This window comes from Ursus americanus, chromosome 2 (assembly GCF_024610735.1).
Source record: "Ursus americanus isolate L20-20 chromosome 2, mUrsAme1.1.p, whole genome shotgun sequence".
Lineage (NCBI taxonomy): Eukaryota > Metazoa > Chordata > Mammalia > Carnivora > Ursidae > Ursus > Ursus americanus.
In genome coordinates this window covers 68,445,384-68,462,176 of record NC_142128.1, presented here as the reverse complement: position 1 = coordinate 68,462,176, position 16,793 = coordinate 68,445,384, and the positions used below count along the sequence as shown (strand labels likewise).

The 16,793-nt window shown below is 58.1% G+C and overlaps 1 protein-coding gene and 1 long non-coding RNA gene across 2 annotated transcripts; one reads left to right on the top strand and one right to left on the bottom strand.

Annotated features, from left to right (window-relative positions):
- Positions 1–700: 700 nt before the first annotated feature.
- LOC148110648 (uncharacterized) lies at positions 701–6,876 on the bottom strand. The gene is made up of 3 exons (XR_015722309.1): positions 1,915–6,876; positions 1,090–1,359; positions 701–971 (listed from the first exon to the last, which is right to left on the bottom strand). It is a non-coding gene; the product is annotated as an uncharacterized LOC148110648 (long non-coding RNA).
- A 1,527-nt stretch (positions 6,877–8,403) lies between these two features.
- Positions 8,404–13,478, top strand: GPR37L1 (G protein-coupled receptor 37 like 1). Its single transcript, XM_045787663.2, has 2 exons — positions 8,404–9,154; positions 12,042–13,478. The coding sequence occupies exons 1-2, from the start codon at positions 8,525–8,527 to the stop codon at positions 12,852–12,854; spliced, it is 1,443 nt and encodes a 480-aa protein (XP_045643619.2). The 5' UTR covers positions 8,404–8,524; the 3' UTR covers positions 12,855–13,478.
- The last annotated feature ends 3,315 nt before the right edge of the window (positions 13,479–16,793 follow it).

Below are 16,793 nucleotides of genomic sequence, written 5' to 3'. Positions count from 1 at the left end.
GGTAGCTTCAGCAAAGGCCCTCCCATCTCAGCTCCCACCATCATGGGATCCAAAGTCAGGCAAAACGATGAGCAAGTCTGCAAGTAGACCCGCGGGAGTTGGAGCTGGTTTAGACGGAAAGAAAACACCTGAATCCCAGGAGGATTCAGAAGGGGAAGATCTGACCTCTGCAGCCAAGGAGAGCCAGAGGTGGGAGGAGTTTTGCCTGGGGCCAGAAATCATGCTGTCCATCCATGGGTCAAGTCTCACCCGAGACCTTGGACAGCCAGCTTGTCCCTGCTAGTTCCAGGGAACGGGCTGGGCTGTGATTCCCAAGCCCAACCTGGGGTGGGGGGTGTCTCTCAAATTGTCGTTAGCCTCCTTTGCATACTGGGGAATTTCCTCCATGGGTCCTGGGGGGGGGTGCAGCCAGGGACTTTTAGTCTCCCTCCCTTTGAAGCATCCTGTCTTTCTTCATCCAAGTCTGGGGCAATGATTAAGGTGGGTATAGATGAAACTTTTCCCCCTAGGAGGAGAGAAGATCCTTGAGCTCATTCCGGGGCCCCTCAGATCCCAGGATCTTGGCAGCATGGCACGAAGTCCCATCGGCAACCTGAGCCAGGGTTATGTGTTGAGGCCGACTGGACAGCAGGTCCAGAGGCCTCATGACGTGGAGATTCCAGGGGGCTGCCCATCGTGAGCACAAGGGTGCAGAGGCTTTGAGGAGTGCTTTTAGTGGGACCAGAGGAAGGAGGCAGGTGTCATGGACAGGGAAGGAATACACAAGACAAAAAGGGAATTGACATTTATTAAAAACCTGCTTTGGGGCACCTGGGTGGCTCAGTCAGTTAAGCATCTGCCTTCGGTTCAGGTCGTGATCCTGGGGTCCGGGGATCGGGCCCGCATCGGGCTCTCTGCTCGTTGGGGAGTCTGCTTCTCCTTCTCCCTCTGCCTGCCTCTCTGCTTACTTGCGTGCTCGCTCGTCTCTCTCTCTGTCAAATAAATAAATAAAATCTTTAAAACCCCTGCATTGTGTCAGGAACGTCACTTGAGTTATATAATTTAAGGGCCAGAGCACCCTTCGAGGTTTGTGTTACTATTCTCACTTACAGTCAGGAACACTGAGGGTCAGGTAGGTGAAGTGACTTGCCCAAGGCCACAGTTAGAACTGCGGAAAGAGTGGTTTGTGTGAACCTAATGTCATGCTACGTCCAGGACAACGCACCAACTCCGGAGAAAGAGAGCAAGACGCTGTCACTCTTGGGCTCAGAAGGACTCGAGAATAGAAGTTCAGGGGCGCCTGGCTGGCTCAGTTGGTAGAGTGTGCAAATCTTGATCTCGGGGTGGTGAGTTTGAGCCCCACGTTGGGCCTGGAGCCTACTTAAAAAAAAAGAAAAAGAAAGACAAAGTAGCAGTTCACCTCTCTTTTCCCTAGACACCTACCCTACCTGTGCCCCGGGTGCTGCCCAGGCAAGGGTTAAGCTCTCCTCCTTGGCTCCGCACTACATTCTTTTGTGCTGAGCTCGGGCTGGCAGCTTGTGTCAGGACATCAGGGCAAGAAAGCAGAAAGGACATGGCCAGGGCACCTGGCAATGAATAATCCGCTTGTCCTGGCCGGGCTGCCCTGAGGCTGCGTGGTGCGGGGTAGAGAGGGGAGATGGCCGCCAGCGCCAGCACCTGAGGCCAAGGGGCTGTGTGTGTGGGCAAGGGGGGAGCTTGGGGAGGCAGTGGGGAGCCGTGGGGGTCAGGACCTTGGAACTACACTGTGTCTAGGGCCTGCTTCGTCTCCCAGGCAGTCCCCATTTCAATAGAAACTGAAGCGGCTTCCCCCACGTTCCCCTGGCTGCAGCCAGACCCCTAACTGTCACAGCCTGGGGCTTGGCTGTCCCCTAAGATTTATCCCAACCAGGTCCCAGCTCCCGAGAGTCCTCCAACCTGCTCCTGGGGACAAGAATCCAGTAGAGGTGTCTTAGGGAACAGTCCAGTGTGCCAGGGACCTAGGTGCCCCGGTGCCTGCGATCACCTGGGCAGGAGCAGACCAGGAGAGGACAGAGGATGGTCCCTCCACGAGTTTCCCAGACTCCTTCATCCTCAACCCCGCTGCTGCCCGGCTCTTCACCTGCCCATTCCTGCGATTCTGGGGCCAGGCTCTGTCCTCCTGCTGCGTGACACTCCACTTCACCCAACAGACTGGATCTGCCTGGAATCAAACCTTCCTCCCCACCTTCCTGCCGGGAAGGTTTGCCCCACCTCCTTTCTGCCAAACCAGCTCCCTCACTTCCACCCAGAGGAAGAAATCCCTTGTGAGACTTCTCTCTAGGAAGCCTTCTTTGACTCCCCGAAGACCTGCCGATGGCCCTCAAGCACTCTTGGCCTGCTGGCCGCCTTTGGACACCCCCACCTGTTGCTCGGGCCAGTCCTACCCCTTATCGAATGATTTTCGGTCTGCTGACTAGCTCATGCTAGATGGCGTGTGTGTGTGTGTGTGTGTGTGTGTGTGTGTGTGTGCACTCTGTCTCCTCCAAGGGACAGATCCAGAACCAATGGGTGGGTCTTCCTGGAATCACATTTCTAATAAAGGAGCAACTTCCGCATTATTATAGCGTCTAAAATGGGAATGGGCCGCCTTGAATGGCAGTGACCTCTCTGTCAAGAGAGGGTTTTGAGGCATCTGCGTGGCTCAGTCAGTTAATCAGCTGCCTTCAGCCTAGGTCATGATCCCAGCGTCCTGGGATCAAGCCCCACATCGGGCTCTTTGCTCAGTGGGGAGCCTGCTTGTCTCTCTGCCAGCCGCTCCCCCTGCTTGTGCTCTCCCTCTCTGACAAACAAATAAATAAAATCTTTTTAAAAGGAGAGGGAGAGGGTTTCAAAAACGGCTTGTTGTTCATTAGTGACAAATGCTCTTGAGCGTTAATTATGTGTCTGACACATAGTAGGCGTTCAGTAAACATTCGTTAAACAAATCCCACGTGACTCACTCCCTTCCTACAGTATGTAAAGATTGGGGATTTTGTGCTGATGGGGCCAACCAGTTGGGTCCTGAAAGGCCGATCTTCAAAGCATCCTGATGAGGGAACCCTAACCCAGTGGGCTGTCTAGGTAAGCAAGAGAGGACCTCCGATCACCCTGGAGGGGAGTAGCGCCTCTACCGAGCTGGCTGCGGGGAATCACGCCAAGGTGCTCTGGGGTCTGGAAGGTAGAATGACACCCTGTTGGCCAGATTGTCGGGTTGCTCATAACTAGTTATGCTTCTATCAACGTGGTAACCAAACTTTTCCCCGAGTCTGAACATTCCGGCCTTGGTTCAGCTGCACTGCAGAGGGCTGAGGAAAGGTGAGATGTGTTTGGAACATAGCATTTGGGGGGCTGGGCAAGAGCGATAGTGAGAGATGCCCCAAGGAAAGGAGCGTCTGGGGACTGTCGGACGTCTTCCCACTGACCATCGTGGCAGCTCTGTCTTCCTTTTGTTGAGAAAGCCAGAGATTTCCAGTGTGTGGGATTTGGGTATCAGAACAAGTAGGACTTGGTGAGTCGTTCTATGACTCTGCTTACTGTTTATTTCTTCTCTCTCTCTTTGTTTTCTTAAACACATATATCAAGCATCCACTGAATGCCAAGGAGCTCAGCGGGTCTGTGTTCTGGGAGCTCCCCAGGGCCCTGTTTCTTCCCATGCCCCCCAACACCCCAGAGGCACAGCCCAGAGGCTCTGTGGAGACACTTCCCACCCGCCGCAGCGGAAAGTCCTTACCTGCAGCCGATCTGCTGAGACGGGGCTCGCTGGGCCCACCTCCAGAGCTTTCGATGGAGCAGGTCAGGGAGGGGCCTGAGAACATGCATTTCAAATAAGTGTCCAGGTGTTGGCGAACCACGGACGTACATCACTGCAGACGTCTTACCTTTTCCGGATGCCTGCACGATGCCCACGTTTCACAGCAGTAGCATCCTCTGGAGATCTCAGGCCCGAGATGATGTTCCTTACCTTTTACCAAGGAGGAGACGGGAGGACAGAGAGGTTCCGTGACACCATGGCGGCGTCCTCCTTTCCTCCGTGTGCTCACCGTTCATCGGCCTGCCGTTTGGGGTTAGTTTCTCCAGTGGCGGCCTCCTTCACTCAAATGTGAATCTCAGGAGGGCAGAGGTCATGCCTGTATTGTCCACCGTGTCCTGGGGATCTAAGATGATGTCTGGCACATCGTAGGTACTCCATAAGTATTTGTAAAAGGAGTGACTGAGCGATTACTAAGATTACAGGGCTCACTAGTAGCAGAGTTGGGACCAGGTCTCAGATCCCCTGACTTTTAGAAGCATGCTTTCCCATTTGGGGCTTTTTGCCTGTCCTCCAGAGCAGGACCCCAATGCCCCTCGGGCCCCGGAGCCCAGAGAATGGAGAGCTGGCACAGGGGATCCCGTGGGGTCAGCGGTGTCCACACCTCCCCTTGCCCCACCCTCATCTGGTGCTGGCTGCAGTCCCTATTCAGGCCGAGAACCTGGCAGGGGGGAGACCTGGCTCGGCACTTGCCCTCCCTGCCTCTTCGGTTGCTTCCCCTCTCTGCGCCTCAGTTTCCACATCTGCGACGTGAAGGTGAGAGCACCCTGCCTCAGAAGATTGTTTCCGGAATTAAATGAGCTCTCGTGGCCACGAGCACTTGCTTCCTGGGTGCCAGACGTCGTGCCAGCGACTTACACAGCTAAACTCATTTCGCCTCCACAGCAAGCCTGCTATTATCCCCAAATTACAGATGAAGAAACTGAGGCACAGAGGTTAAGTGCTTGGCCAAAGTCACACACACACACACAGCTAGTCAGTGCAGAGCCATCGAGGAGCTACACCCAGACAGGCTGGCTCAGAGTACGCGCTTAGCCAGAGGGCGCGTGCCCATGAAACCCTCTCCACGAAACGCCAGCTCCTGTGATTCCAGGGTGGCACTGCCACCACGGCCCAGAGGCCCTCGCCTCGTTCAGTGCCAGGGGACAGGCCCCGTCTCTCTCCCACCCTGTCCCGCCGCACTCCCTTTTCTGCCAGCACTGGGGAAATTCCCAGGGAGAAGAGTGGGGAATTCCTGGGATCCGGGAGAGACATTCCCAAGGGCTAGGGAAGCCTCTGCCTTCTGCCCGGTGCGCTTCCTGAGTGAGGGAGCTGCTTGCAGTGGGCCCGGGACAGGACTCCTCGGAAGCCGAAGCAGGAATAGGAGAAGAGCACCTAGGGGCCCTTGTGCTGGGTGCCCTCAGCAAGGGTGGGATGAAACGGTAGGTAGTGGATAGGTGAACACCCCACCCCAGCTATCGGGCCCCTGGGAACCCACCCTGTCTGGTCTGCAGACAGCAGTCGAGGACAGGGCCTGGCGGGGTTCGGGAGGAGAGAGGCCTGCCCTAACTTCCATCACTGAACATCTGGCTCCACCTAGAGGCCTCCGATGTTCCAGCCGTCCTCGCTGAACCCAAGAAGCGCAGGACCCCCAGAGGCGGTGCTCCCTCAGCCAGTGGGTGTTTCTTGAGGGCCTACTCCATGCCAGACACACGCTGCCCTACAATGGGGCGTATCCACGTGTATAAAGAAGGAGCAGAGGGCTAACCCCTTCCCCGCTCACCACATGCCAGGCCTGGGCTAAGGGCCACACTGTGTTGGCACATGCCTGACCTGGAGCACTGGGGATCAGACCCTGACCTTGACTTCTCCGGACTTCAGTTTCCACTTCTGAAAAGTCAGAGGGCTGCTGTAGTTCATCCTTAGGGTCTCCCCCCAGATAAAAATTCTGTAAGGCTACACAAAGGAGAGGTTAAGAGTTTTAGCTTTGGAGTCGGACAAACCTACATTTGGGTTCCAGCTGGTGTTCATGAGCTGTGTGTCCCTGGGCAAGTTACTTTACCTCTCTGAGGCCGGGGTACTAATGTCTCAAGATTAAGTATGGTCATTATATCAGGTGTTTAGCCCAGGGCCCAGCACTTAGTGAGCGCTTAATAAATAGTGGTGACAATGTGGTTGATGGCTCTATTTACCAAAATAGCCGTGCCATGAGGCCAAAGGTAGTTTCAACAACAACAGCCTAAGTGCCATGGGCATTTGAAAGGATCTGACTCGCTCAGGGCCAGGGCCAGGGCCAGGGCCAGGGGTCAGTTCTCCAGTGGGATTAAGAAAGCATAATTCCAAGGGTGGACCACAGGATGCTGGGGATGAGGGCTGGGTGCCGGGTCCATCTCTTCCAGCCCCTCCTCTACCCTCCGAGGATGGGAGCCTGTGTCCTGGCTCTCCGCTCTGCTGGGGGGGGGTGGCTGGGGGGGCAGGGTGGGTGCTGGCAACAAAGGTGACGGTTGAGTCCTTGGCTGATCTAACTTCTTGGTGGACCTCTGCCTCTTTGTTGTGACACTGAACCCCAGACAAGGTTAGGCCTGCAGCCACCTGTGCCTTCTGTCCCCACAAAAAGGACGAACAGTAAGAAGCCAGAAAGAGAAAATGTTTTAAAGGCCGAAGATACTTCCCTGACCTCGTCTGAGGGTATATCAGTCTTTTTCTTTTCCTTTCCTCCTCCTCTTCCTTTTTCCCTTGCGATTCCTAATTTTTACACGGCAGGTCGGGGCCCGTCTGGATATGGAGGTTTTCCGAGTCAGGAAGTCTTCCAGAAAAGTCACTTCCAAGTTGCTCTGCTCCTGGGAGGCCCTGGCTAATGTTTGCTGAGTGTGTGAGTGACTTGCAGCCCAGGCCCTGAGGTCCAGCTGCTCTTCCCTTGCTCTGGCTCTGAGGCTCGGGACACAGCAGCTGGCCCTTTCCTTGTTTTTGTCCATTTTCTTCCTGCGCCCCTTCCTGGGGCTGCCTGTGGGTGAAGGGGCTCCCCGGGCCTCACCCTGCACCTTCCCCTCCCTGTGCTCACACTCTCTCTGGCCCCCTGACCCCCCTGGGCCTCCACCCTCCTATCTCCCTGTCCAGTTCTAGCCTTTCTTGGGAGCTACAGATCATTTCTTCCCAGATCTTGACACGAATGACCATGGCCCATGCGGTTCCACGAGCGCAAAGCTGAGGCTTTCTCCCACCCTCACGCCACGATCTTCCCCACAGATGTCTCACGTGTCCACCCTGTGCCCGGAGATCAACCAGAGTCCCCCAGTGCTGGCAGTTTTCCTGCGCTCTGCTCTTTGCCACCCTCCAGACTGCTGCCCCCCCCTCCAAAGGGTGCCCCTGCCTCCCGGCCTCCTGCATCCTTCTGCTCCTGGCTGCCTGCCGGGACCCCAGCCGATCATCAGGGAGCCCTCAAAGTAACCAGCTCAAGTCACTGTTCCTCTGCCCAGCTTGTGACACTCTCCACTGCCTTTGGCATAAATGGAAACCCCTCGGCCTGGCAGACACAGTCCTTCCCGGTGCCTTCCCGGCTGACCTCTCCAGGCTCCCCGCACCAAGCTCCCAGGCTTTCTCCCCGCAGTCCCCTGTGCCCCAGCCTCCTTGACATTCCTGCTGGCTCTCAGGTGCGTTGTCCCGGTCACACCTCTGAGACGTTGCCCTGCTGCATCTTCTGCGGGGACCTGCCTTCCCTGTCATCTGTCTGGCAGACGCAGTCATGTCTCAGGAACCACTCAAATGCCCGCTCATGTGGGAGGCCTTCCAGATCCCTCCAGGCTCCTGTGGGGTCCCTCAGCGTCTTGTCCTTTGCCTTTCACGGCATTTATCGCACTGAATTATAGTTATTTATTTACGCGTTCCTTTCCCCCTCCGGACGGAAAGTTCTTGGGGGCAGAGGTCTTCTACACTTGTCTTCTGGCCGTCGAGCACAGCAGGCGCCCCAGTAAATACTGGTTATTGCGAAAGTCCATCCATCGCGTGTCTGGATCAGAACGTGGTTTTAAAGTTATGATTTTGCAGCTTTCTGAGGGGAGTCCCTGTGCTGAGGAGGCAGGCAGATGGACTGGTGCCTCTTGAGTTACAAGCTCTGGAGTCAGATCGGGGTACTAGCCGGGCTCTACCGTGTATTAGCTACGTGCTAAGTGACGGACCTCTGCAAGCCTGAAAAGTGGTCATGGTAGCAATCGCCCAGTCGAGCAGTTGTGAGCATTAATGGGGAAGTCAGCCGGGTGCTAGGATCCAGTGAGTGTCTGATAAAGGACAGCGAGTGTTCTTGTCGGGTTTCAAATGCAGGAACTGTCTGAGAAGTGTCTGCTGAGGCCGAATCTGGAGGCCCGTGCTTCAGTCCCGGCTCAGCCTCTGCACACCGCGGGACCCTAGGCCAGCCACATTCCCTCTCTGGCTTCCGTGATGGGAGCAGGTGGCCTCCGAGGGCCCCGCAGGTCGGACCTGCTGCTGCCCTGTAGGGCCCGAGAAGGAGTGTCCTGGAAGGCGAGATGTGTGAGGGCAGCAAAGAGTGCGCCGTGTCCAGCAGAGGGCCCTGCCCAGCCCCTGGCCGGCCGGGTGGGAGGGAGTCTACTGGAGCAGGCTGGTGATGCCAGACGCCTGACTGGAGGAGGACCAACCGGCCAGCTGCCTCTCTCCGGTCAGCCCAGCTCTTGGGTCCCTTGCCCTCACCTGCTCTTCGGGGGGCAGCTGCCTCCTGCTCGTCCGGCCATGAGGCGGCTGTGGCCGCTGGCCGTCTCTCTTGCCGTGGTATTGGCTGTGGGGCTGAGCAGAGTCTCTGGGGGTGCCGCCCTGCCCTCGGGCCGGCACAGGGCCGAGGCCCAGGAGCAGCAGAGCCGGTCCAAGAGGGGCACCGAGGATGAGGAGACCAAGAGGGTGCAGCAGTATGTGCCCGAGGACTGGGCCGAGTACCCCCGGCCCATCCACCCGGCTGGCCTGCAGCCCACCAAACCCTTGGTGGCCACCAGCCCTGACCCAGACAAGGACGGGGGCACCGCAGGCAGCGGCCAGGAGCCTCGGGGCAATCTGACAGGGACGCCGGGCCAGAGGCTGCGGATTCACAACCCCCTGTACCCGGTGACTGAGAGCTCCTACAGCGCTTACGCCATCATGCTCCTGGCCCTGCTGGTGTTTGCCGTGGGCATCGTGGGGAACCTCTCGGTCATGTGCATCGTCTGGCACAGCTACTACCTGAAGAGCGCCTGGAACTCCATCCTGGCCAGCCTGGCCCTCTGGGATTTTCTGGTCCTCTTTTTCTGCCTCCCCATCGTCATCTTCAATGAGCTCACCACGCAGAGGTTGCTGGGGGACGCCTCTTGCCGGGCCGTGCCCTTCCTGGAGGTGAGTGCGCGTCCTGCTGGAGCTCGGCTCTGGGCCGTCGGAAGTGGGATATGTGGGTGCGCAGGACCCCAGAGGCCTGGAGCTCTGTCTCGCTTCTCCCCCAGTTTGGGCAGGGGGACAAATGCTGCACTGGTTCCTGGTAGCTCTCAGGTAAACTCAGCCAGCTGAGAGGAGCGGGGAGGGGGGCAGGAGCCCTGGGGGCCAGCCCCAGCTCAGTCTCTTGCTTCGGAAACAGCCTCATGGTGAATCTCTCCCCCTTTCTCTTTGCTCTGAGCTGTCCCCTCTCCTGCCTTAACCCCCCTCCATTTGTCCACCCAGGAAATCACTCTGTCCGCCATATGTCTCCTTTTCCTCCCTCTTTGCAAATTGCCGCTGCCCTGCCCCTCTTTACTTCTGAATATGCTGCTTTCCCAAGCAGTGTGTGAAGGGAGATCTCAATTTCCTGCAGTCCTCCCCCAGATCGAGTCAGTGTCCACTCCCCATGAACACAAACGCCAGAAGGAAAGTCCCTTCTTTTTTTTTTTTTTTTAAAGATTTTATTTATTTATTTGACAGAGGGAGACAGCCAGCAAGAGAGGGAACACAAGCAGGGGGAGTGGGAGAGGAAGAAGCAGGCTCCTAGCAGAGGAGCCTGATGCAGGGCTCGATTCCAGAACACTGGGATCACGCCCTGAGCTGAAGGCAGACGCTTAACGACTGAGCTGCCCAGGTGCCCCGAAAGTCCCTTCCTAACTGTGATGGTCGTTGCTCTCTGAAAGGGTGGGGGGCTCAGTATCAGCTCTGTCTCTGACACACTGGGTATCACTGGGCAAGTCACACCTCCCATCCAGCGTGCTTCGCTCCCCAACCATGGGGTAGACCAGATGGCCCTTCCAGCACAATTCCAAAGTAAACCACCATCCTCACCTCTGGGGACTTCCACCTTAAGACAGGTGCTTGGGTGATGATGGAGGGGTAGATCATACACAGAGAGCTTCATCAAAACCTTACAAAACTATACCAATCTATGGGCATGTAGGCAAGACCCAGGAAGGCTGGCCACTGTGTCTCTACAGGAGCACAGAATAAGCAAGCAGCTTTTTAAATTTTGACTATGTTGAGGGGGGTGTGTACTCATGAGGACTGGCCTCCCCGTGAAGGCTGCTGCTCTTCCGGAGAGTGGAGGATGCTGTGGGACATGGGTGATTTGCCTGGGGTGGAGAAGGAATCAGGATCAGGCGTCTGGGCCCTAGTCCCAACTCTGTCCCCAGTTCCCTGTGTATTAGTGATGACTTCATATTTGGACAGACCAAGGTTCAGCAGTTGGTGCAGCCCTCCATGTCCTTCCCAACCCAGGGAGACCACCCAAGCGGGGCCCAAAGCTACTCAAACCTGAAAGAAGATCCTGCAACTGAGGCTAGCCTCGGCGTCCTAGTTCTCACGTGGGGTGCAGAGCCCAGGTGCCCTGTGAGAGTCTGGACACAGGACTAGGTTAGGAACCCGGCTTCGCCCCTCACTAGCTAAGTGACCCAGGTGAGTGACCTAACCTGTCTATACCTCAGTTTTGCCCTCTGTAAGGTGGGGATAATAATAATAAAAACTACCTGAATAAATTATTGAAGGATTAAATAGGTAAGATCTACAAAGTCCTTAGAATTGAAATAATTCAGTAAGTGTTGGGTTTTGCCAGGAAAGGGTCTAAGAACTGGAGAGGAGGAGGGCAGATGTATGGGAACTCTTGTCTGCATGGACGCCTGGCCCTGCCTGACTGTGGGTCTCAACATACCTAATGACCAGGCTGTGGCCTCCATCCTCCTAGGTTACCGGCTCCACACCTCCTCGAGGGTGGAGATGGTCATGAACTGATAGAGCCCCCCCTTTCGGCCAGGTGATGGAGTAGGAGTTAAGATACCGGAACCCTTCTAAAGGGAGGATCCACCCCAGGACAGCCCCCAAGAGGGAGCAGCAGAAGGCAACTTGGAATTTGTTTTTTTTTGTTTTGTCCAAAGACTGCTCTTCCGCAGGCCTGGGCTCCCCTGCCAAGGGAGGGGTGTGGGTTCTCACAAAGATCACTTGGTGGCAGTGCTACTGAGCCAGGGATTGTGTTCCCCCAGCCGGAAGAGGGAAGAATTTGGACAGAAGGGGGGATCTGAGCACAGTCCGGGAGTGTGGTCCAGCATCATCCGACAGCTTGGGAGGGTTCTCCTCTTCCTCTCTTCTCTCTGGCACTTTCTTCCCCTGCTGTTCTGGTTTCTTTCTCTTGGCTCCCAGAGTGATTTTCCTGAGTGCTCAGTGAATAGCGTCGGGGAGGGTGGGCACAGGCTGTTTTGGAGGGGGGCTGCTTCCCCACACAGCCAGGCCCTGGGCTTTTCTGGATAGGATGGGGACAGTGAGTGGGTATGTGAGTGTGTGTGCATGAGCCATGTTTCAGAAACCTTGCACCTGATGCACATAGTGGGATGTGGGAATGGAAGGACCTGCGAAGACCCAGAACTTCTAGTCTTTGTCTTGATGCTTCATTAGAGATGATCTTCCACAGTCTCAGAGAGCGTGAGGGTCTGTGGGACCCAGGCCATTCATTCCTTGGCCCAAGAGGCAAAGAAGCAGGGTGGAAAGAGGCGGGCCGGTCTGCATGTGGACCTCAACTCTGCCACTCACCGAGTCACTCGTCCTGCCTGAGCTAGTTTCTTCCCGTGTGGGATGGCCAGCAGCAAGGGTCTGGGATGGCCAGCAGCAAGGGTCTGTGATGGGTGTGAAGTGCCTGACACCTGATGTGTGGGAAATGCTCGCTAAATGTCGCTCCTATCACTTCTACACTTACCACGCAGCTCCCCGTCTAGGCCAGGCACCCTCCCCGGGCCCCCTGGGTTTGACCACGTGCTCTTCTCCTCCACGCCTTTGCCCACAGGTCTCCTCGCTGGGAGTCACCACGTTCAGCCTCTGCGCCCTGGGCATCGACCGCTTCCACGTGGCCACCAGCACCCTGCCCAAGGTGAGGCCCATCGAGCCATGCCAGTCCATCCTGGCCAAGCTGGCCGTCATCTGGGTGGGCTCCATGATCCTGGCCGTGCCCGAGCTCCTGCTGTGGCAGCTGTCTCAGGAGCCTGCCCCCACCACAGGCACCCTGGACTCGTGCATCATGAAACCGTCGGCGAGCCTGCCCGAGTCGCTGTACTCGCTGGTCATGACCTACCAGAACGCCCGCATGTGGTGGTACTTCGGCTGCTACTTCTGCCTGCCCATCCTCTTCACCGTCACCTGCCAGCTGGTGACGTGGCGCGTGCGGGGCCCCCCGGGGAGGAAGCCGGAGTGTCGCGCGGGCAAGCACGAGCAGTGCGAGCGCCAGCTCAACAGTACCGTGGTGGGCCTGACCGTGGTCTACGCCCTCTGCACCCTCCCCGAGAACGTCTGCAACATCGTGGTGGCCTACCTCTCCACGGAGCTCACGCGCCAGACCCTAGACCTGCTGGGCCTCATCAACCAGTTCTCCGCGTTCTTCAAGGGAGCCATCACGCCCGTGCTCCTGCTCTGCGTCTGCAGGCCGCTGGGCCGGGCCTTCCTGGGCTGCTGCTGCTGCTGCTGCGGGCAGTGCGGCACCCCCGAGGCCTCGGCCGCCACCGGCTGCCCGGACCACACGCTCAAGACCGAGATGCCCTCCTCCGTCTACTTCCACAAGCCCAGGGAGTCGCCCCCGCTCCTGCCCCTGGGCACGCCTTGCTGAGGCCGGGCTCCAGCCTGGGGGAGGCACGGGAGCGGGGGCGCAGAGGGGCGGCAAGGGTGCCCCCCAACCGGGGTCTGGTGTTTCTGTCCCCGTAGGTCTTGCTTCTCTGCCGTCTTGCTGTCTCGGGGTGGACTTGGTTCATCTCGCTGGGGCTCGGGGTTAGGCCTGTCAAAGCCCCCTCCCCCAGCAGGGCCTTCCCTATCACTCTGTGGAGCCTTCCAGCCCTGGGCTCTCAAATGCTGGGTGGTGATACTTCCGGGTCTTTAGAACTGCCTAGAAACTCTCAGTAACTACCCGCGCCCCGCCTCAGCTGGGAGCCAGAAATTCACCTTGGAATCTGCTGTACTTTAGTTGGGCCCTCTCTAAGCATCGTCTCCCTGACACTCACCCATCCTAGAATACGGGGTCCTTAGGGGCCAGCCCTACTGGCTCTTCCTGGACCTGATCTGCTCTAGCCCTGGATACCTCCTCCTTCTCCTCCTGGCAACTCCCCTCCTTCCAGAGGGGTTCTCTCTCCTTCCTCTTCCTTCTTTGACATATCCTGGGTTGCCCTGTCCCCATCTCCCTTGGTAGGTCTCCCCTGTAGCAGGCCCCTCTTCAAAAACAATAAACTAGGTAGAACTATCCCTGTGCCCACTGGAGTTTCCTGTGCCACACCCTGACAGTGCCCAGGTGCATCTGGCCCTTCTCCAGGACAGGTGGGACCCTAGGGCGATTCCTCTGGGCCACCTTTGGCCCTTTCTGGCCTGTGGCTGATGTGCGGCCCAGCCCTACAGCCCTCTGGCTTCTGAGGGGCAGAATGGAAGGGTGAGCTTGGGAAGTGGAGACTAAGTCTTCATCCTGACCTGAGCCCGAGCATCCTTGGGAAATCAAAAGGCTGCAAGCTTCTCTCTTCTGGAGCCCCCGCCTCTGCTCCTGGCTCTCCACAAAGCCCCCGTTTTAGAGAAGCCAGCAGCCTTCCCTCTGTGAGCCCGGGACTTCCAGCCTCTCTGAGAGCTGCTCTTGTTCAGTTTCTTAGAACAGACAGTTTTGCCTGTAGACGGCCCAGCTGCCTGTTCCCCATCTGCCCCCACCCTGCCCCCAGCACACCCCCTTCCTGGCAGCCAGAGCTCCATCCTGTGCCCCCAGTGATCCTTCAGCTCCTCCTGCCGGTCCTGCCCTGGGTGTCCCGCTTCCGCCAGGTCCCCCTCTGGGGCCCTTCCAAAGGCACCCTTAACCCTGTTTTGGCCCAGAGAAGCTGGCCCGAGGTCAACCAGAAGGGACACCTCGGCCTAGGCCACAAATCACTCCCTGCCTCCTAAGCCCAGCTTCCTTCAGAACCACCCTTTCCTGTCTGAGTGCAGCTCTGGGTCCCACCGGCAACTTCGGCCTGCCAGATCTATCTAGAAACTCTGCCGGGGACCTCGGAAGGGTCCCAGGAGCCCCCGATGATGAGGGACCCCGGTTGCTGAGTGCACTGGGCCCCATTCTTTTCTGTCCACCCCACCCACACCCCTTGGCCTCAGCCCGGCCCGGACCCAAGCCTCCTTCCCCCCCTCTTGGGGATCTTAATGGCCTTGTTCTCTCTTCCTGGCACCCACCCCCAAGACGGGTGACGCCAAGAGAGAGGGAGGCCGTTGCTAAGTGATGAGGCTGCCATGCGCACACTCTGTGCTGGGGAATGACACCCACCCATTTCTCAGCAGACCTGTTGCCACAGTGACCGAAGCCCTCAGCTTTGTCTGTAGAAACTTAAGACGGGTGGGTGGGGGACAGGTTGGAGAGGGGGCCAAAGGCAGGCTTGTGGCACTGAGGTTGCTGGGGCCATTTCCCCCACATGCCGCCAACTCCCTCTCTACCCCCACTCCCACCCCTCAGTCCTAGACTCACCAGGAGCTTCCTATGGGATGTAGGGAGGGGGCCCGGGGTGAAGTGAGGTGAAGTCTGGCACCAGGAGAGGGCTGAGGATGGAAGGCTGAGGGAAGGGGAGGGGGGCACCTCAGCATCCTGTTTGGGGGGCCTTTTCCACAGAGGGCACCCCGCCCCCACGCCTGCCTCTCCCTCCTGCTGGTTGGCCGGCTCAGAGCTGAAGGGGGGTGGGGGGTGGTGTCTCCAAGGCCCTGCCACCACCACTGCCTCCCATGCCTGCCAACGTGAATGGCTTGCAAGATTAGTCAGCAGGCCAGCAGGGCCTTGGGAAAGAGCTACTGTCCCTCCAGCCTGGGCCAGCTGGGGGAAACAATGTGGTATTTGTTGCTTAGGGGTCCCAGGCTTGGGATGGGTGGGGGGGCAGGTTGGCACAGTGGTGGGCGGTGGATTTGAGCTGGGATGCTCTGAGGCAGCACAGACATTCTCCCTCCCCCTCAGGTCAGACTTTAGACCAGCCCTCAGACCCTGATGCCAGGGGGGGAGAGGGCAGCCCACGGAGCCTCCCCCGTCAGCTGGGACTGTGGGGCCGAGAGCACGTGCTCTTCCCGGTGACAATCGCCTCCCTCCAATCACTGGACGCAGTCACTGAGCCTCTCAGTTTCCTCATCTGTAAAATGGAATAACTCTCTCACGGAGCACTAGTCATTGAACAGGACAAGACATAGAAAGCATCTGGCATGACGCCTGGCACCTTTTCTTCCTTCCTTTTGGGAAATGAATTCTCTAGTACTACAGAGTAGGTAGGCTTGGCCAGGGTACTCTCAAAACTCATCCAGGCTTTAGCACTTCAAAGGGTCCCACGCACGAGGATTTGCGTATGTACGCAGTCTGTTCCCTGTCCAAGCTTCGCAAGTTCTTTAGGCCATTATCGGGCACCTGCTGCATGCAGGCCCGGTGGTAGGATGACGCCTGCTTGCTGGTCACCGGCTCATCATAATCTCAAATGTCACCCTTCATCCGGGGATTCAGGACAGGGAAAGGCAGGTCAACCCTGACACCCGTCCTGTCCTGCTCCCCGTATGAGTGACAGGCCTCTTTCGGCCTCCCAGGCCCGGGGCAGCCCCTGCCACCTCGGCAGCCAGCCGGGAGAGCACAGGGGCAGCCTGGCTCCAGCTTCGACCTCCTTAGCCAGGGGGCACATCTCCTATTCCTTACAGCTGGAAGACACCCTAAAATCATTCTGCTCCCTTTGCCAAATTCCATCCACATTCTTTCCTCAGACTCCTCTGGCAGTGGGGAACTACCTCTCCAGGCAAGTCCTTTCTGGCTAGACATGCCTCCAGGAGGAAGCCTGGGCCCCAAGAAGGGCTGGTGAAATTCAGAGCCAACAGGGCAGGCCCAGGACTCTGAACCCCAGGATCCCTACTTCCAGATCTTAGCAAACTGCAGCTCCTTCTTCCTGCAGAGGCAGGCCCAGAGGGCATGGAGCGGCTGTAGGGGCCTGCTCCGTTTTCCAGAGGGAAGGGAGGCTGAGGGGGGAGCGGAGCAGGGGGGAGGCGGGGCCTGCTGCCAAACCGGGTCAAGATGGCCCCGGCTTTGGGTAAGCAGGGCCCGCAAGGCTCTGAGGCAGCAGCTGTGGGCGAGGAGGAGGGGGGACCAGGCTCTGGAGGTCGGGGTCAAGTGGGGAGAGGACTGGGATTGGGCAGAGGGCTAAGGGGGCAGCCTCTCCCAGAACACCAGTAGCACTGACACCAGCAGGGGAGCAGGGGAGGAGGGACGCCATCGGGCTCTGGAGGCCCGCACTCCCCCTGGAAGACAAGTCACTGGCTCCAGCATGGGTGGGGACGGAGTTCACCTTCTGCCCAACGCTGGCTGCAGGTGGGGTTCTGAACGGACCCCCGGGATCCAGAGGCCCAGGCCGGCACACCTGGGGAGGCAGCCCCACACTCCCGCCACGCTGACCCCAGCCCACAGGCTTGCGGGCTCCCCTTGGCAGCTGCAAGCTCAGAGCCAGACCGCACGCAAGTCTGACAAGGGAGGGAGGAGGAGGCCGGGCGAGGCCTGGGCACACGTGCACGAGGCTGCTCTGTG

Excerpts from the sequence above, each read along its gene's own strand:
- GPR37L1 (XM_045787663.2), top strand. The coding sequence starts at position 8,525 with ATGAGGCGGCTGTGGCCGCTGGCCGTCTCTCTTGCCGTGGTATTGGCT. Across the intron at positions 9,155-12,041 it reads GGGCCGTGCCCTTCCTGGAG|GTCTCCTCGCTGGGAGTCAC; the intron begins GTGAGTGCGCGT and ends CTTTGCCCACAG.